The following is a 21,915-nucleotide window of genomic DNA, read 5'->3' on the forward strand; positions in this document are numbered from 1 at the left end:
TTATCTTCCATCTTTTAAGTGTGGTTCCTCATCTGAAACTGAATAAGCACAAGAACATCATTATCACCAATCGCTCAGTTTATATAGAGTTAGAGAGTTCCTGACATTTTGTACCCTTGTAATCCCTTATGGCTTCTTTGCTCTTAGGGGAAATATATAGGAATTAGAAGGGCTGTAACCAACTGTAGAATACAGAATGAGAGAAAAGGAAATGGGCTTAGGGAGTAAAGAGACATATTAAGACTATATCAGAAAAATATATCAGAAAAATAGAATGGGGAAAGAGATAAGGTGGACGGTGAAGCTCAACAATTAGGGAGAACAGAAAAGAAAAAGATAGGCGATAATAGACAATAGGAAAGAGAGAGGTTAAAGGTTAGGAATTTAAGGGGTGAGAGGTGAATTATACAAAGGGAGAGAATAGAATAGGAAAGTAGATTAGAGGAGTGAGGAGGCTGAATGTGAGAAATATAGATGAGAAAATATGAAAAATGGGGGGGAAGGCCAGACAGTTGGGGGGGGGATAATAGAAAAGAAGTGGACATGAGACAGAAGGAAAGAGAAGGAAAGGGAGTGTAGAGAAATGAAAATGATATATAAAATAAAGAAGGAGGAGGAGAAAAGGGAGTTACATGCCATTTGAAATCACTGCATATAAAAAACTTTGAATACATAACTTTATTAAATAAATGCTTTGTCAGGACAAACAGACAAAGATCAAAGAGTAACATAAATTATAAGATGAATAAATAGTATACAGCAATCTTCACTTTTTTGTAATAAAATGTGAGATTATTTTTTTTTCTTTTTATTAAGTACAAAATATAAAACAGCACTTACAATTTCAATGGTGTGTAGTTTCCACAAAATTCTTTTTTTTTTTACTTTTTCATTTTTAAATTCTGAATTGAGTTTTGTATACCGGCTAATATTATGTACGGATGTAGTGTAATGGTGATTCGGCTACTTATGCGCTAGTACAGTCTGTTTAACAGAGGTGTGATTACAAGAGAGGAAAAGGTAGTTATTACAACTGTAAATGCTGGTGATTGGAGCACAAAACCATGGCGCTTAACTGTCAGAGTGCTTTGGAAAGTGTATGGTGAACTGATTTTAGACAGAGGAAATGTGAAAGGATTTATCAACAAAAAAAAATTAAAATAGTGCAAAAATTACTCCTGATGTAGTGGTTAAAAAAATAGCATGACATGAAAAGAAATAAAACGAAAAAAAAAAAACGTGATATTGCTGTTTTAGCAAAAAAATTGCTTTCACAAATATTTTTTTCCCCCAGCTCTGTGCATTCCTCACCTGGCATCAGCACTATAGAGATTTATAGGAAAATAATAAACACAATATATCTTAGATGTTTATATGTAGGTTAAATTGGACACAGTTTCCCTCCCCCCCCCCAAAAAAAACACTACTTCTAGGAAAGAAAATGAGAGGCAATAGTTCTCCAGTAAATCAAATCTCCTTCTTAAAATAAAGGTGCCATTAATGTCACAATGTCACATAGCTTCTGTGACGATACAATTAACTGAAATGGACAAGTACTTTCCACTGAAGAAATGTCTAAATTCTTACCAAGGAGAGACATCAAATTAGGCAGAACTGCTACAGGTTGGTCTCTCCTGGGCCTAAACCCCCACCTGAATTTGCTTTGACCAAATCCTTTTACTTTACAGTGTGCATTTGAATTATATAACTGACAATCTGCTCCTTGCTTTTACACTATACACGTCAATGGCTGAAGAGGAACATGTGAATTTGATTTTACCAAACACACAGTGCTCCCTAGAAAGGAGAGGGCAACATTTTGGTTAACAAGGTATAGTGGAAGATATCAGTTCATGAGTTGACAAGATACCTAACCTACTGTATCTTTTGAATGCTTTTGAATAATCAGATGTCACCACACTGCTGTAATATTATTGAGATTTTAGGCAAAAAGTCAGATATTAGACAATAACAAAAAAAAAAAGCAGTGCAATGACAATCTGCAACTGGTAATTTTTTTCTCCACTTTAACCGTGGGATACTTCAATTCTATTCGTCTTCAAGAGTCATTTGGCCCTTACTTATAAATAACAAACTATGGTTTTGCCATAACATCAAAACTGACCGGCAACTCTGTAAACATCTTATTTCACCTGCTTATTGCATTTAAACTTATATTATGGCCTTTAAGGGGGGAAAATAGTCATTTAAAACAGGCCCTTATGGTCAATTCATCTCCTCGTACAGAAAGAATATAATGAATAGGTTTGTCTGCACAGAAATCTCCTTAATTGCATATTTGCATTTCTCCATAGGGTGAGTTTCTGTGCCGTTTGCCTTAGTGGAATTTTTATCTGACCAAAATCAACAAGCATTACGTGGCACCAAAGAACATTCTTTATCAGTAAATGTGGGAGAGAGCTGTTATACTGCTTACCTTCCTACTGATGTGCAAGGGAAACAATATGAAAGCTCCCTGTATAGATACAGAGAAGGAATGTTCAGGGCCTACAACACAAACTATGAGCTCTGAGTGAGTTAAGGGAATGTATCTGGTAGCTATACACAGGATATATTTAGAGAGATTTTGGATCTTTAGTAAAAGGACTGGGTCAAAGCAAATATTTTCTTTCCTGAAGAGTTAGAAAACAGCATGCATTTAGCTGGAGCAAGGCCTCTAATGAACCAGTACCTTACAAAAGAAATCATTTACTTGACACATGTGTATGCAAGTCGTACAGGCCACACATAACAAAAATAACACTCAAAATAAAAGGGTGTTAAAAAACAAAAAAAACAAAGTCTCTCTACTATTCCAAGCCAACAGGATTCCATGGTAAGCCTCCAGCTACTGGAACCATACTTAGCTGAGAATGTCTGCCAGTAGAAGAGAAACATAGAAGATTTCTGTATGGCAGGACTAATATGGCAGTGTCCATTCAGCTAAGTCCACATTAACGAATTGTCGTGCTTTTATTTTTAGTCTCGAGTATGAAGATTAAAGGCAGCTACGGAGATAATGCCATCCATCGTTTAATTGGTGAAGAGTCCACAGTCTTGCATCCAGATGCAGTGGTATCTTCTCTAGTCCACTGTGAAAACCAATGTTTATAGAAAATGTCCTCAAGGCCTATTGCACACTGTTGGTCTTCTAAAGTCCTGAACTTGAGTTGTATATAAAAAAAAAAAATAGGAACAATCCTCTGACCCATTGTTTGCATTAGAATAAACATAGGTTTGTCATCACCATATCCATTTGCTTTTCCTGGCTTTGCTAGTTTGGATGCCATGAAGAGTCAAGCAACAGCCCCCGAAGAATTCTGGAAGGGGCGATATGTCTGCATATTTAGATTTGGTGTCCATTATATTTTTTTCCCCAGACTTATTGTCAAGAAGGGAGCCGTCCATTTCCTTGTGAAGTTTATCCAAAAATGTGACCTACTGTAGTTCAACGTGATTATAGAAAAAGCTGATGGAAGGGTTTTGTAAGACTCAGAAAGACCCAGGAGTGGTATTCTGAAGCCTACAGGCAAAGCTTGTCATATTTCTGTGGTTTCTGTGCCAAAAGGGCCATCAATGCTACCTGCAACATGTGGTATCCATCTTACATCCCTTCCAAACAGCCCATAAAGTATTTGTATTCTATGTTTTCTCTTTTTGTAGCTTATATTTTTTTCAACAAAATCATTGAAACGTCATAAAGTGTACACAGCACCAAGCACAACGGGGCATAGTCATAAGTCTACCTGATTTCACCGCAGACCTGCCCCCCCCCCCCGGTTATGGAGCAGAGTAGAGAGGATCCCCTTTCTTTTAATACAACACTTTGGAGAAGCTGTTTATAAGCTGAAATGTATTGCAAGGCAAGATCCGGCATCATTATGAGGGTCAGCAATGTATCACACAATATTTCAATAGGATCAATGTGTAAAATTATGGTAATTATAATAAAAAATATAAAAAAACAAAAAAGCTAAGTCACAGCTTTTCAGCAAATAAGACATAGAGCTTACTGCTTTGGGGTAAAGCAATCAGGAAAAATTTGTTTTTGAGCGCTAGGGGGCACCTAATGGCAATGTTTAATTTGTATTCAATCTAGCGACCAACAAAGTCACTATCCGTATTATGGGCAGCCTTGTGTGCCACTGGGCAGCGGCACAGTCACCAAAATAGATGTCACATCTTCTAAGATGACAAGTCAAAAAAATGCAATACAGAAGCTTAACACTCTGCCTATGAATATAATAAAATATTTAGTATAATGATACTACGTGCAGGTGTCCCCTGCACCCATAGCTAATCACCACTTGTTAACATTGAAGGAAAGCTTAAATCTAGCATCAATAAGTGAAAACGAATTATCATTTACCGACTTATCTCAAACTGTTTGCTTATTATGGTCACAGGGAACCAGCTCCACTCCTCCTGAACCTCTAAAATAGCCTAAACCAACCCAGTTGCAAAGAGGTTGTTTGCCTCTTTTGTAAATAAACACTTTATTTTGGGTTTTATATTTTCCAAATGACCAAACGTCATTCATTCAGATAAAGCAGACACCTTTAAGAGAAAAATTTCTGCCTCTCAAACGTGTTTGTAATGACCACTCCATGAACTATTACAACCGAGACTAAGCAAACCTCATCATGACCTATTAATTTCTGTGAAATGTGGTTTGCCCTGTTTCTGGTTTACTGTCCAGAGCAATAACAGTAAGGGACAAAAACCAAGCTTATAATAATGTCTCCCTTCTCGGATATAAAGGCATTTTAGAATTTATACAAAATATAGAGAAAGATTGAAAAGTGCATTTCTGGTGGGTGGTTTTAAGTTGAGGGGTAGGTGGGTGGGGCCTCCTGAGCTGACACTTTCTCCTTGATTCCTACAGAAGCAAATTTTATTTCTGTCCTCCAGAATTTTTTTAAATTCAAAAAACATTCTTTGTCTTGGACAGAATGTCATTTTCTCTTTTTGTTGAGGGTTCCATCATATTTGCCAATGAGATGAGCAAGAAAAAAATAAAAATAAAAAATGAGAGATTATCCTTTAGGACACCCAAGAAAAATAAGCAAAGTAATCATCTTCAGGGTTTAACAAATACGGCAAAGGGGGTATCATTCTGTGTTGCTGCTATCAAAACTATGGCATTGCAGGTCTCCATTGACATAATCAATCCCAGGTAGCTTCAAACCATATTTGTCAACGCACCAGCAAAGTCCACGCTTGCGACCTCGAGAAGGTTTACACTACAGAGATGGAAAAAATACATCAAGGAATTAAAATTTTACAACAAATTTAGTATTCCAAAGATTAATTATACTGAGGGGACACAGCTAGGACATAGAGTAACTAGAACCTGAATTCTTGGGAAAAGGGGATCATTGAAAAAAAAAAAAAAAAAATAAGGGGTTTTTTTTTTTACCTGTTTTCGTTTGAAGAAACCTTTTCTATCACAGTTAGGAAGGTAAAAAGCTCTTGGGTAAACGCGGTGAGACAGCTTCATCTCCTGCATGAGAGTCTCCACTTGTCGACGGCATGGACCCTGGAAAGGGAATAACCTAGTCAGAAAATGGTAACCATCAGCAGTACTTAAACAACTCAATGGCTTTGGGCAACAATGTTTGTTAATGTGGAAATTGTGCACTACTTTAACCCCACAATAGACAATTTTAAAAAGCCATTAGCCTTCTATCCCAAAGCCACAGTCCCTTCCCAGAGGTTATTATCCCCACTGTTACTATAGGCACTATCTCTCCCTACTATACCTGCCATCCCACACCCACAGTCCCTTCACAGAGGATATTATCCCGACTGCTAATATAATCACCATCTCTCCATACTATACCCGCTATCCCACAGTCCCTTCCCAGAGACTTTTATGCCACTGCTACTATAGGCACCATCTCTCCCTACTATACCTGCTATCGCACAGCCACACTACATTCCAAGAGACTATTATCCCACTGTTACTTTAGGCACCATCTCTCCCTCCTATACCTGCAATCCTAATCCCACAGCCACAATCCCTTCCTAAAGGCTGTTGTCTTGAATACTTATAACATCCGAATAATATTTCTGAAGGCTACTTACCATATCTATTTCAAAACTGTGTTCTGGAGTTGATGGAGACTGGACTTTTTCCACAGACACAATCCTTGACTGGGAATGCTTCTTTTGTCGTAAATTATTAATGGCAATTGCTTTTTGTTGTTGTGAAAGACTCAGCTTTCCACCGTGTTTTAACGGATATTTATCCTCTGTCTCTGAGGTGGTTGGTTCTTCCTTTGATTCTCTGTCTGAAAGTGAAACATTTGGATCATTATAAGATCATCATCATCAGAGCTACAGTTATCAAGGAAATTATGTAATATAAAATGTGTAGTCTTATAAACTGTATTATTAAAAGTGCATTATTTAGAAGTGCAAATAAAATGCAAACAAGTATTTTAAAAAGGGAAATCAGTAGAGATGGCATTATTCCTTTAAGCACTGCTTAAACAACAGAGCAATTGTTGAGAGACAGATCTGATGACAGATAAGAAGCACCTGGTTCCAGACAATCTGTTGTTGCTCCTGAGTTTATAATCTCTGACCCATTTACTACTAAGCCTAGGGTTTTGGGGATTTCTGCAGGTCTTTGTTACTCCCAAGATTTTCTCCAGTTCCCAAAATGAACTTTGTGCCCTTTTCTGGGGGGATAACATTTCTACTTTCTACCATCCTTCAAGGAACAGAATGAGTCGTCCCCCCCAGGTTGCCACCTGGCCGGTAAAAATGATGGCTGATCCCAATGTTATGGATAGGGAAATATAGATAAATATATAGGAAGGCCGGTATTTTTTTCCAGAAAAGGTGGCAACCCCCCTAGGCCACTTCTGCCACTGATCTTGGGTTCATACAGAGATTAGATGTCCTTTACCTTAAAGGAGAAGGAAAGGCTAAAATTAAATAAGCTTTATCAGAAAGGTCTTTATAAATACACCAGTAAACCTCTTAAGTAAGTCCTCTGTCAAAAGAAACACAGCATGTCTTTCCTTTTATTGTGTATACATGGGCTTCTGTATCAGACTTCCTGTTTTCATCATAAACCTCCAGGGCAGGGCTTGAGCATGCTCAGTTTGCTCCTCTCCCCCTCCCTCCTCCCCTCCCTGCTGTAATCTGTTTAGAGCTGTAAATGAGCAGGGAGAGACTCAGGCAGGAAGTGATGTCACACCAAGCTTATATGGCAGCTTCTATCCTAAACAAACAGAGAGTGTCTAGAGCTGTTTACTCAGGTATGGTAAAGCATTCTGCAGAATAAATATAGTGTTCTAGCTTGCACTATTGTGGCTAATCTGTTGGCAATAAACTGTCTTGGAGCTTTCCTTCTCCTTTAAGACAACCACTGACAAATATATAGAGAAAGAATGTTCTGTGCACACAATAAGCTGTGCCCCTCCCATTGTACGGTCTAACAGATATTACAAATATACAGAGAAGGAATCTTCTAGGCAAACAATAATCTATATGCCTCATACTGTTCTGTTAATATATGTGAATTTAAATGGAAATAAACTCTCCTTAACAATCAGCCATGTTACCTTTATCCTAAGTCTAATTCCAATAATCACATTAAAAGAATCTTCTGGGTACACAATAATCTATCAACTATTAGAATCAAATTGGGAGCAGAATCAATAAATATTACTGGTAAGCATGCCGGAGACCTCTAGTGACCAAACAGAGGTAAAACCATAAACTCGATAATTTCTCCAAGGCATGCTAGTAGGTAAAAAAATATATTTTATTCACATCAATAGTTAAAAGACATGGATAGTATCCCCTCTAACGCGTTTCATGCTTACCCAGCACTTAGTCATAGGCAGAATCCTATGACTAAGTGCTGGGTAAGCATGAAACGCGTTAGGCGTTAGAGGGGATACTATCCATGTCTTTTAACTATTGATGTGAATAAAATATATTTTTTTACCTACTAGCATGCCTTGGAGAAATTATTGACACAATAATCTATACCCTCATCCTGTGCTGTCTAAGGGAAGCAAATAGACCCTACAGTCCCATCTCTGAAAAGAACAAATTGTTCAGACCCGTGTTTGAAACACTATGAAAACAGGTTTCTGCCACTGCAGTGAATGAACATGGGAGCCCTGCCCCCAAGACAACACAAGGACATGAGTGAATATCCATATACAATGAACTAATGGTGCTCACACTATTGTTTTCCGTGTAACATGTTTCAGCTCAGTGCCGTTGCAAAGGATTCTGGGGAAGATCTAAGCATGTAAAAACATGAGGGCGGCAAGTTGTTTCTGCTGCAAATAATGAGATATTTTGTTCACAAAGTAATGTGATATATTTAGTCCATGGCGAACAACAACAACAATAACAACATGATTTGGCAAAGTGAAGGGGCCAGAATGCTGTCCTAAAAAATGGCAAACTGGGCTGCCACTGATCAATGGCTATACTGCTAGCAAAATAATAATTAGAAAAATAATTTATGTGGTGTAAAAAAACCAGCTTAACGATTCACCAGGCATCGCCATGTAAAAAAAAGGGTGTAATTTCTTCTTTACACCATTTTTAAATGGTGTAATGTAGAGGGAAACAAAATACATTTAAAAGGGTTGTTCACTTTCAAAACTTTTTTCAGTTCAGTTGGTTTCAGATTCTTCACCAGAAATAAAGACTTTTTCCCAATTACTTTCTTTTTTCAATTGTCACCGTTTTTCTAATATTGAAGTGCAAAGTTTAATTTTTTACCTTCTAAAGCAGCTCTCGGGGGGGAGGGGGGTCACCGACTCTTAACTGTTCTAAATTTTTACATTTAGTTGATACATTTGTGTTATCTTTGTCCCTGCTGAGCAGAAACCCTGAGTTGCATTAAAGGCATCTGTTAGAATTGATACAATAGTAGAGAATATTCCACAGATACTACTGAGAAATGTATCAACTAATTGTAGCAAAATGCTCCTGGATCACGGAGCTGCCAGACCGAAACACCAGAGACAGGGACATTAAACTTTGAACTTAAATTTTAGAAAAACGGTAAAAAATAAAATAAAAGATGGAAAGCAATTGAAAAATGTCTCTGCTTATGGTGAACAATCTGAAAACAAATGAACTGAAAAAAGTGTTTGGAAGGTGAACAACCCCTTTAATCACACAGACCCGAATTGTTTTCCTATGTGATATACTCTCCCAAGATGAAAATGTAGATGGGGCACAATTGGAGATATTCTGCGCAGCATATACTTTCCCAAGACCAGTAGAGTTGATCCTTATGGAGCTATGGTGAATGGCCAGATGGGGGTGGTAGAGCATCATGGATGAACATTAGGTAGCATTGTTTTATAGGTATTTTAGGCACTTGTTTAAAGGACAAGTACAAGCATTTTTGCTTACTGTGTAAAGAACATTGATTTTTTTTAATGAACTCTATTAAAATAAAAACCGCAAAATTCTTTAAGAGTTCTGAAGCGATTCCCTGAGGACTCCACTAACAGCAGTGCAGGTCATTGCTAAAGAGTTATAGGTAAAGCTGACCCATTGCTTATACACCTGCTGCTAAGCTCAGCTTCATGGCTCCCTATAACAGCCTGTGATGTGCAGCATGATAACTATTTCCATGTTCAGAGGGCTATCCTTAATGGAATGGTTGATTCTGTCCCCTTCCTTCACTATTAGGAGATGCAAAGGAACCAATCAGTGGCTCAAGTGAACCCTCCAGGGATTTTCCAGCTGTCGATCCACTGATGCCTTGTACACACTGCTAGTGGCATGAAAGTGGGCTCGGAATATATAAAAATAATCAGCATTACTCGGAATATTTATAAGCTGTCACCTATCGTGAAGAACCCAACTAATCAAGGCACTGCAGCAAGACAACATGTTATTATGGGGAACTCCACCCAAATAAAGGAATAAATTACATTTTAATAATGAATGCTATGCCACTTTCCAATATATGCTTATTAAAACCGTTCCTTGGCTTTAAGTTATTTGTGAATGTAACTGCTACTGAAATCAAGATCGGTCTTGCTGTTTATATTCTCTGGCAGCCAGGTCTGACTCGTGCAAAAACGACACTATTTCAAGAGTCAAAACGAGAGCAGAGACCATATTACTCTGAAGAGAGAAGTATCAGGCCGCAAGGAGTTAATGTCACACTATGAATATGACTATCCTGGAATGACCTTATATCTGGGCTCCAGTGACACTGCACTGTGATTATTTCTCATGGAGGTTAATCCAGAGGCATTAACCATGTTCTGCCGCCTTTTTTCACTCTCCCACCTCCACAATTTGGCAGCATTTAGCGTCTCATCCAGAAGCTCTGACCTGACTCTGTTCCAGTACAATTGTGTCATTGCAACTCAACAGGTAATGTCCCTTAATACTATAGCACCCCAATAGCTGCCAACACCCTTATCCCATGGCATCCACATTTTTGGAGGGTAAAGGGTAACTAAAACCCAATGACGGACTTTGCTACATGTGCTGTACTTGCCCTTTAAATGCCCTATATCTTTGTGTTTGCACATACCTGTCTAATAGGACATTAAGAGTGGAATCTATAATTATTATCCTGTGGTTTTGTTCCCCTTGAGCCTGGCCTTTGTCGGGGGAATTCCCACAAGCGGAGTTAAAGAATCATTTACGTACAAGCGCCACCCAGAAAGGTACTTGCCCCCATGCAACTTGTGGCCTGCTCTATTGAATAATGCACTGAACCTTCGAAAACATATGTATGTCTTTTTCCAGATGAGAAATGATTTTGGTAGTAATAACAACTCTACTGGTAGTGAGTATCTGCTTTCAATCTTGTACAACTATATTTAACCACGTTGTGTAATTTATGCTTTTAACTATTTTTCTACTATTTATTCAAGAAATTCTGGTGAATTAGAAGATGTTTTGATACACATTATTGAAAGACTTTAGCATTACAAATGGACTTAAACTCTTTTTGGATGGGGGAGTGCAGGAGTAGACGCACTCAATTATTGTCAAGGGGGCTGTATTCACACAGACGCATGTAAACGCCAAACGCAGGTGGGACGCAGCATGTTGCATTTCACCTGCGTTCGGTGCATACATGCATACAACGCAGGGGTTCGGTGCATACATGCATACAACGCAGGGGAGCACAGGTAAAACCGCCCGTGTGTAAGAGACCTAAATGCGATTGCCGCACTTGAGATTATATCCTGATGAAGGGTGGATAAACCCCCTTGAAAAGTTGATACTGTTGTGGTGATAATATAATAAAAAAAAGGGGATCATCCCCAATTGCACAAATTTGAGTGCGGATCCGTATACAAAAATCATTATTACCAGGGATCCCTTAGAAGGTTGCAACACATAACTTTATAACGCGTTTCGTGCCTGTTGGGGCATTTACTCATAGGCTAGCCTATGAGTAAGAGCCCCAAAAGGCACGAAACGCGTTAGGCCACTATTTCTCATGTCTCAATGAACTTTTGTATTTTTTTTTTTTACAATATTGACTGAGGGACTCACAACTTTTTTGGTTTCTTTATGGATTTGCACCTATGGACTGGGGTAAACTGTGAGTATCCTTTCCCCGACTATTTGTTTTGTTTTATTGTGTTCTCATTAACTTTCGGCAGTGCTTAGGGTTTAACCACACGGGCAGATTCTGGGAGATTTAGACGCCTGGCGACTAATCGCCTCTTCTGTGTGGCGACAATCTCCACAAACTGCCTTCCCCATGCCTGCCGCCTGCTATAATGACAAAACGCCAGCGCCAATGCACTCTCGGCGCTTCAATTTCCAAAGTCGCTCTAAGTTTCCTTTGTGGAAATTGAAGTGCCGCGAGTGCATTGGCGCTGGCATTTCGTCATTATAGCAGGTGGCACGGGGAAAACAGTTTGTGGAGATTGACGTCCCTCAGAAGAGCCGATTATTCGCCATGCGACTAAATCTCCCTGAATCTGCCGTGTACTAGCTCCCTTAAACTGGCTTTGGGCAACTGTTTTCTTGTGGTTTTTTGACAACTTTGCAGATACCCCTATGATCTAACCCTGCAGCCTGTAGATAAGGGTCTGGATTAAAGGCAATGTAGCGGCAGTCATATCATGATTCAGCCTATAATAAAAATGACTGCGTCGTGTGATCCAGTTCCCTGGGACAAATAATTTTATTTAAAAAAAAAAAAAAAGTATGGATTCACTCCATTGCTGTGCAAATAACAAGACAGTCCCTAAATACCGCAGCTGATCCTCGATTACACAAACATGACAGACCGCAGGGCTGTTACGACATTTAGCTCTTTCTATGAGTCACACACAGCCTCTCTCTTGTTCCCTGCCTGGCCTCTGGCTGCAATTACATGTTTCAGAACAGGGACCTTGCAGAACTAACACAGTCAGGCCTTTTAAAGCACAGGCTTGAATATCAAAACTGGATCTTCCCTTTTGGATGTTAGCCCCTGACACAGCTGGTAGCCGGCACTGAGCTTGCCAAAATATTCCATACAAGATTGTCAGGATACGCCGGGGAGGGTGCTATAATAACTCCAACATTAATACAGAGATAATAACCTGAAATGTGTTTTCTGTGGTACCCTACATCTGCTGACAACCAGTGGTAGTTGCAGCGTTGCCAATGATGAGAATTCCACCGTTTATAAAGATCTAGGTGGCTCTCATTCAGTGGCCTCTAAGTTTAGCACCCTTCAAGCCAAACATTGGATCCATAGGGTGATATGCTATTAAATATATATCTTCAAGCATCCTGAATAAACCAATGCAGTCTGCAGCATGCAGGGATCATCTGCTCACCCAGACAGCTTTTCCACACTTAGGTGCTGATGCGGACACTCACTTGTCCATAAGCGGCTATAACTCACCTTTTTAAAGGTGGCCTATGGGTTCCTTTCTGAACTCAGGCCTCACACACAGCACCTTTATGTAACTTATTTCCACAGTAGCCTCAACAGACCAGTTTGAGGGCTGTTGGTTGTGTTACATGCTGTAGTCTCATCCCTTTTATATTTACTTATTCATTTTGAGTCTAAAGTAGCAGTGAATAATAGTCTCAGGGAAGGGACTGTGACTGTATGATAGCAGGTATAGTAGGGTGAGATGGTGCCTATAATAGCAGTGGGATAAGTGTCTCTGGGAAGGGACTGTAAGATAGCAGGTATAGTAGGGAGAGATGGTGCCTATAGTAGCAGTGGGATAATAGTGTCTGGGAAGGACTGTTGCATATAAGGTAGAGTTGAGCAAGGAAGAACTGCCTCTACCTACAAAGAGTTAAAGGCCAAACAGTCCAACTTTATGTAAATAGTGGTTCCCAAAAACTGTGGCCCCATGGAGAGGGGGGATTTAGGGCAGACTGAGTTAGTGAGTCATCAGGCTGCACGGGGGTAATGCACTGCATGGGAGGCTCTAGAGAGTTATTATAAGCAGTGGGATTTAAATAGTCTGGGTAAGTGCTCTGGGTCAGGGGGATGAAAACAAACAGTGAACTCTCTGTGGCTCAGCGAATACCCTTGTTTCACCGTAGATATCAGCTGTGGAAACACAGCCCTTCCCCATATCTCTGCTCCACTGACCTTTCCAAACAAAACCTCCCCCAACTGCCCATTCCGCACACACACCTGCTCTGTCCCCCCTTCCCCCACCTACAAGCCCCTTGGGGAGGGGGGGGGAGAAGGATTTTAACAAGTTCATAACCACATGGGCGAATAATGCACACTAGGTACCCAACCAACGCCTCCTACAGTTTCAACCTCAGCTTCATTATATCTGTACACATATGAAATGCCTTATTAGCCATAAATGTAAATGCATGCTGCGGACTGCACTGAATTTTGTGCGTGCCTGGTACAACCATTACATGTATTGCTAATATGGGTGTTTTATACTTTTGGGTGTGGTGCCAAATCTGCGGCCCTTCAGGTGCTGTTAAATTACAATAGCTACAATTTAAGCTGCTAGTATACTTTATAGCCCTTACTGCTGGAAACATTACTAAAAAGTGTAAGCAAGCAGAATGAACATTGTAAGGAGAATGGGGACGCAGCATGCTGCATTTCACCTCAGAGCTTACATGTGTCTGTGTGAGTACAGCTCAATAATTGAGTGCATCTACTCCTGCGGCTGAACAGAAGAAAGCGCAACGCAGGGGATCGCACAATAAAACGCCCGTGTGTAAGAGCCCTTACTCGCGAGAGATCCATGTGCACCAGGCACGGATTTACTTAAAATAGCAGATTGTAACAGAGCACAGGTGATTAGATACGCCAGTGTCATTGTGCTGCCCACTGAGATTTGCCCCTGGTTCCAGTGGGGAGGGATTTAATATATGAGCCATTGTTCAGGGCATTCTGATCATTCATTAATGCTCTGGCCTGTAAGTGGCATTGGGGACCTAGAAAAGCATTGCCTAGCTGTAAAGATAGTCTGTTCATGCTCTTTATCTGGGTGTAATTTTGCCACCTTTTCTGGAAAAAGATACCGGCCTTTCTTTCTTTTCTATTAATAACCTTGGCACTAAACATAATTTTTACCGGCCAGGTGGAATCCCTATCTGGGAGGAAGAAGTGCTACTCCGAATCCATCTCTTTCTCTATGGTTTCAACTAGGGATGCACCGAATCCAGGATTCGTTTCGGGATTCGGCCGAACCCTTCTGCCCGGCCGAAACAAATCCGAATTTGCAAATTAGGATTTGCCTACAAATTAGGGGGCAGAGAGGGAAATTGCATGACTTTTTGTTACAAAACAAGGAAGTAAAAAATGTTTTCCCTTCCCATCCCTAATTTGCCTATGCAAATTAGGATTCAGATTCGGTATTCAGCCAAAACTTTCGCTAAGGATTCTGGAGTTCGGCCCGAATCCACAAAAACTACAAAATAGTGGATTCGGTGCATCCCTAGTCTCCATCCCAGCCACCACCATAAACACCTTGCAGCCACCAGCTGCTCAGTGCTTCTCCCTCATTGTTCACTCTCATATCACAATAAACAAGGAACTTGCTGCATCTGTTTTCTTTAGCAGTCTCTTCCAAATAAATGAATCCCAGGTGCCGGGGCCCCTGGGATGTGACCTCTCACATTTACAAGGCCAGATATTTTGTCCTAAATACATGTGTTAAGAGCATGGACCAGGGCCATAATAAAGCCATAACACAACCAGGAGCTACCATAGAGAAAGAGATAGGGCAAGCCATGTATGCTGACACTGCAGAATCACATGCAAGTGTATGTTATCAAGAGTTGACTGTGATTGTTGGCCCCTGATGCAAGGGCATAAAGTTTAAGCATCCCTGCAAGGCTGGACTTTTAAGTTTCCAAAGCAGCACCAGTCCATTGTGTAGTTTTACAGGCCTTGCTCCCAGGCTGTGTTTGAAGTTCCATAGCACAGGATGTCTAGGACTTTGCAGGATTCACTTACAGACCCAGGATGGTAATGTGGTGCAGCTGTGCTCCTGCAGGTAGACTGTACTTTAATTCCTTCACTGGTAGCACTACTTTTTGTCATCTTCCCTTTATCTTTGTCAAATGTTTTTCTTTAACGTCAACCCCCTCCAATCATGGAGTTTCAGCCATTGTTTTTATAGCTTGCTACATGCATTTATATAAATGTTCTCCCATGATCTTCCTGTTGTGTTATAATCTTACAAGCTGTGCAGAAAGGAGCAGTCTCCTCGTGAGGCAACTTTGGAAAACAAACCACCGCGCGTGTTATTCCTCTGCCAGGAAGAAGCCAATTGGAGCCAATGGCAGTCAATAACCAGTTATCACTGATATCGATGTGTTCCTGATATATTCAAGGTTCTCTATCTCCTGTAGGGTAAAATGGTATGGGCTGGATATGCCAGTGCAGACTGAATTAGAACTATTTATTGAATTATTGGTATTTGGCTAAACCATTCCCTATCGCGTTAAACGCAGGAAAAGCCAATTTGCACTTTCTCCCTGTGCATTCTGGGTAATATAGTTTAATGGTAAGTGCACATGTAGCTTTTGACACACCGCTATGCTGCCTGTCACTGACATGAAAGAAACCGCCAGTGACAGGTGGGTTTTCTGCGTGACTGGCAGTTTCCTTTAAAGTAATATATAGGCAAAGGAGAAATTATATTGGGCTATAGGCTTGACGGCTATAGGCTGCTGGTCGGTCCTGATTTCAATTAATAATTCGACCTCCACTTGGCCTTCCTCCTCTGCTGATGTGACCCACCTTGAAGTCTTACTGCACCAGCCTCCTGGCTAGCAATTGATCCTACCTGTGCCTCTTGCAGACCCCCCCACTTTCTCCCCATGCCAGGGAGTAAACCAACTGTGCATCTGACTGATCCCTTGCTAAGGAGTGGCCCACCTGAGTTAGGGCCCTTACTCACGGGCGTTCGAAGCTGCGCTCCCGTTTTATGTGTTCAGGAGCGCAGGAGTAGATGCGCTGAATTCTTTTCAATGGGGCTGTACTCACACAGACGCATGTAAGCGACGAACGCAGGTTGGACGCAGCATGTTGCATTTTTCCTGCGTTCGGCGTTTACATGCGTCTGTGAGAGTACAGCTGCATTGAAAAGAATTCAGCGCGTCTACTCCTGCGCTCCCCTGTGGCTGAACACATAAACCTGAGCGCAGGGGTGCACAGCTTTAAACGCCCGTGAGTAAGGGCCCTTACTATAATTTTGAAGGCGCACACCCAAAAGACAAATGCTGAGGTGCCAATTCTGTGGGGGCCGACAAAATGAAGCCTCGTGATGAATAACAAACCAAAGAATATATGGATTGCACAATCAGTCTATATAACATGTAAGTGTTTGATACAATATATTGTGACTTTTTAAATAGAATGAGTGTGCAATCCTTATATTCTTTTGGTCTAAGGGCCCTTACTGACTGACCCCTCTATACTATTGAGTCTACCACCTGTGCATAATAGTGAATTATCCACCTGTTCTACAGTCTGCCCAGTGACCCACCTGTTCTTTGACAACCCCCTTATGATATATAATGACCCACCTGTTCTATGGTTTGACCCCTATTCCCTGTGCCAAACAGTGACCCATTTGTTGATAGTCTCACCTGTACTGATGTGCTACTGTCTAACACCAATATGGTGAAAGAGCCCCAAGATGGTAAAAGAGCCCCAAGATGGTAAAAGAGCCCCAAGATGGTAAAAGAGCCCCAAGATGGTAAAAGAGCCCCAAGATGGTAAAAGAGCCCCAAGATGGTAAAAGAGCCCCAAGATGGTAAAAGAGCCCCAAGATGGTAAAAGAGCCCCAAGATGGTAAAAGAGCCCCAAGATGGTAAAAGAGCCCCAAGATGGTAAAAGAGCCCCAAGATGGTAAAAGAACCCCCCCATCCTGCTCTAGGAATCTTACAGGGGATGACAGAGCTTTAAGTACAATAAACTGGAAGCCACCAGTTCCAACATCCACTGTTTTTTCCCCTGTTCTTCTGTCACCCTCCCCCCTTCATATGGTGCATGTATTAATAAATTATACTCAAATTCTAATATCAGTCAGCCAATCTGTCATTTCTTTTATAAAGGTGGGGTTCAAGTCAGCTGTGCTAGCGGCTGGCCCATCTCCCTGCTTTTCATTTAAGCTTCAGTCTGCTACATAACCATTTCTGTGCCAGCAGTCTAACCTAGCAGAGATTGCACCTGCCAAAAAACTGCCTGCTTAACCCTCGCAGCCCTGCAGCTGATCTAAGGATCCTTGCCAGAGCTGGCAAGCGGAGACCAACCTTTCTTGGAAGATTTAGTAACACACTCCTGACCTGTCATGCAGAGAAAAACCCCAAATTCTGGTTTTTGTTCAAGGGGCGGATCCCAATTGCAAAGAGATCAGCTGTAACTCGCCTGATACAATGTAAAAAGTGACACTATTCTCATCCCAATAACCAGATGGGTCACTTGTCATAAGTAAATGGGAGCAACACCCAGTTAATAAGGAGGTCACAGGAATTTTTTTTTTCCTCCATAATACATTAGTTAATAGTGCTGCTCCATCAGAATTCTGCACTGAAATCCGTTTCTCAAATAATGGGAATTCAATTTTACATTGTAGAGTGAATATTTGCGAATACAAACCTCATCATAAAAATTACAGAATCCCTTTAATCTGGAAGCAGTATCTGTATGCTGGGAAGGCATTAATAGCCCACCAGACAGCAAAGGGTTAAATAAATCAGCATATACATTACAGCAGGGGGCTATTGTTCGCGTCAAGTTAAACACTGGGGGCAACAGCAGACTGCACTTGGCAAGGACTGCCAAACTACAATTCCCAGCATTCTTCAATGAAGCAGCTGCTGGAGAAAAGGGAGCAGGTAATCAGCAGGAAGCCCAGCGATGCCAACTTAAAAAAAAATGCCCAAACTGAGCTGTTGAACTACAACTCCCAGAATCCCCTGATAGCCAACTGCTTTTTAAATTCATTGTGCCTGTGGAAAACTAGTGTAAGAGTACAATTTTCAGCATCCCCTAACAGCCTTACTGTAAAGGGCATCATTGGAGTTGTAGTAAATTAACCACTGTTGAAATAAATGTAGTTAAAAACTGGGTTTATGTACTAGAAATAGCAGTATACTGGTTAAGAGTTCACCTCCGATCTAAGTGCAACGTCCTCCCTATCCCATTCTGAAACAGATGCTGGCGATCATTAACACAAGAGAATTCTGGGAAATGTAGTCCAACAGCTGGAGACGCATCAGTAGCAGATGTCTGCCTTACATTCACTGTAGTGGGTTGGCTGTTTCCCTTCTGACTGCAAAGGGTTAACCTGAGCACATGGCAATTTAATTAGGAGCTAGCAGGAAGGGCTGGGCTGGGCAATAAAAAGTACAGGCAGTTGAGATTTAACCCTCCGATGACTTCAGGAGTAAGCGCTGCAATCCTTTGCTGCTGTAAAAACCAAATTTCTCTGTACCAGCCAATAGATTATATACAATGTCAACTCTGTATGTGCTGAAGGATTCTAGCTCCCAAGCAAGGCAATCTAATTAACCCTCTGAGTGCAAAGACATAGAGCAGGGAAGTCAACTTGCCATCCCACATAAACTCCTGCATTCTGCATGGTTAATTAGCAGAATATTGGAATGCATGCTGCAGACAGCACTGGTTTCTTTGCAGCCACAGAGTGTGCCTCTCATTTATCTGTTAATTAGCCATGCAACCAATGGAATTTGAGGTGGCCACCATATTATCGGGGGGGGGGGTTTGTTTTAAGCCCATCCCCAGTCCCTGTTGGCTTAGTACAGTAGTGGGTAATAAGTAATTTATCTACAGGACAATTTCTCTTTCTCCAGGTCAACAACTGGTTTTCCCGAGTGATGTCTGACTTAAAACTCTTGCCATATCGGACAACCTTTGGCTATCGATGGGATTATGAAGGGTCCTTGTTTGAGATCTCTGCTCTATCATCTATTTAAAATACTATACTCCAGTATCTTTCTACAGCTGATAATAATAATAATGTAATTCAACACCACTCAGGTTTCCCTGCTCTGTCTTTAAACAGTTATTCCATAGAGAGTCCGGCAACTCTTTCCCTATTACAGCACAACGTTGATCTCCAATAGGGGGGAGCCTGGAACTTAAACTGTACCATGGTGCCTTTAACAGGACCACCCCTCCCCCATCACCCCACTAATGCTTATCTAGTTACCCAATCTGCCAATATTCACACCAGCCAACAAAACCTTCCCACCCCCTCCCCATTGTGAGCAGACACATTCATTTTGGTGGCTGGGCTACTGAAAAAGAAGGGGGGCCACAGAAATTAAACACATATTGGGGTGCATGTCGTGCACAATTGTATTTACCAAAAAAAAAAGAAAAAAAAGAAATTGCATAACTGGTCATCTGGAACCAAAGAGAAATTAGATACAATTCATTGTGGCTACTGCAGAACCTCTTGGCAAGCAGTGCTGTCAGTCATTATTAAGCCCCTCACTTAGAGTACAGGTTGATGACTGTAACAGACAAGGTGGTGACTTTGAAAGCAAGAGGTTCTGCAGCAGCTGTAACCCTCCCCAACCTCCAGGCCATGTTATAGGTGTCACTTACCTATTTTACTTTGGTCTCTGTGATTCTTCAGGTTGAGGCAGACCCCCCGGCCATGCAGCAGGGCGTGCAGGGGTTTCTCTTCTCCTTGTTCGGGCAGGCAGCGCAAACCTTTGGCGCAATGTTCTGTGTATACCCCGCACCTGTGTCCCTCCGCCAGGGCGCATGTCATACAGCAGCCACAGCCCGGCTCCTTCACCAGTTCACAGCCCACTGGGGTCGGGGGGCACATGGACATCGCTTTATCATCACAGGGCTCACAGTGGACAAAGGAACCCAGAGCCTGGCACTGCCCTAAACACAGGGAGACCAACAGCAGGCACATTGGCAGCAACATTTCCAAGGGGTTTTGTAGTGGGTCTTAGTAAATTACAACTGGGGGGAAACAGCTGCGCTCTCCCTTGTGACTGGGCTACTGTGATAGGGTAACCCCACTGTGCAGAAAAAAAGGGGACTAAAAAAAAATGCAAACTCCAAGAATGATTGTTTCTGGGGTGTCAAAAAGCCTCCCCCCCTACAACTGCGCTCACCCAGCCGCAAAACAGAGACTTTTTTTTTTATCAGGCAGATTACTGCTTCTCCCTCTCTGCAACAGGTTGCAACAGCCTGGAACAAACCAAAAAGTGCAAGAAACGGGAAAAAAAAATCACAAATTCTATTGATTCAGCTGCAAAAAAGTTTCTTTGGGTAAAAAAAAATAAATAAAAGTTTGCTCTGCAGCTCGGGTGAAAAGTCCCTAAAGAAGAAAAATGTTGGAATTACTGGAGTAAAGTGTTGCAAGTGAGTGAAAAAAAGAAGGAGTCTGTGTGTAGCTTCCAGCAGGGCAGGAGTTTCTGAGAGACTGGTGGCTGCAGCGCAAGGAAGGTCTTTTTTAAATAGACTGCCACTGGCTGGCTGCCAGGCTTTAGATGCAATCTGATATCAGACACCCAGTCTGAAAAGATGCCAGTAACTAAGCAATAGCCAGCCCTGGAGAGTGGAGCTGCAGCGCTCGCCTTTCCATTTAACCCCTTTTGCAGCTGGAGGAGAAGCTGGAACAATGCGCGACCCCCGCAGCAGCCTCTAAACAAATAACCCCGGTGCGTTGCTGCTGCCCCTGCACAAAGGAACGGCTCATTGTTGGGGGGGGGGGGAATAAATAAAGTCTTGGGGAAATTAAAAAAAAGTCAGTCTTAGAAATCAGCATTTTGGGAAAACTTTATAAAAGTGTAAAGGGGGAGTAAAACTTATTTTAATGTTTTTTTTTTCTTTCTTGTATTGAAAGGCTCCATTAAATATTTCTGAGCTTTGGTCTTTTTAATCCGAAAAAAAAAAAAATATGATTTAAATTAAGTTGGCCACACCCACTACGCAGTTTGGAAGTGTCCCAACTGGATGGTGGAACTTGTTTTTATCATTATTAATCATTTATAATTATTATATTATAAATGATGACTTGCTCCCATCACAAAATCATTTTCAGTTCCCCTAAATATTAAGCAATGCAGAAACGTTAACCCTTCCCTTGCCAATCACATTGTAACTATGTTTATGGTTATTCTACAGAGAAATGCAACTAAATTCACCAGATTGCTGCCAGAAAAATTAGGTGCCCCCCCCCCAACTAAGGTTGCCAGTATTTTATCGGCCCGGCCGGTAAAAGTGATGCAAGAACCCAATGTTATTAATAGGGAAAAAAGATAAATATATAGGAAGGCCGGTATTTTTTTTCCCAGAAAAGTGGCAACCCTACCCTATACACATTGTGACCCCCAGAAATCGCAGCTTCTCCTTCTTCTATAGTTACACCCCTGGGGTCTATATTGTAGCTCTATGTAAACTATGAGCACCTGTCTTGGCCACACCCTTCAATGAACTATTGCATCATC

General features: G+C 41.3%; 1 protein-coding gene across 1 annotated transcript; it reads right to left on the reverse strand.

Moving 5' to 3' along the window:
• Positions 1-660: 660 nt before the first annotated feature.
• igfbp5.S (insulin like growth factor binding protein 5 S homeolog) lies at positions 661-21,150 on the reverse strand. The gene is made up of 4 exons (XM_018238683.2): positions 20,051-21,150; positions 6,088-6,293; positions 5,420-5,539; positions 661-5,243 (listed from the first exon to the last, which is right to left on the reverse strand). Exons 1-4 carry the CDS (start codon positions 20,382-20,384, stop codon positions 5,112-5,114), a joined length of 792 nt encoding a protein of 263 aa, XP_018094172.1. The 5' UTR covers positions 20,385-21,150; the 3' UTR covers positions 661-5,111.
• Between the last annotated feature and the right edge of the window lie 765 nt (positions 21,151-21,915).

This window comes from Xenopus laevis, chromosome 9_10S (assembly GCF_017654675.1).
Source record: "Xenopus laevis strain J_2021 chromosome 9_10S, Xenopus_laevis_v10.1, whole genome shotgun sequence".
Lineage (NCBI taxonomy): Eukaryota > Metazoa > Chordata > Amphibia > Anura > Pipidae > Xenopus > Xenopus laevis.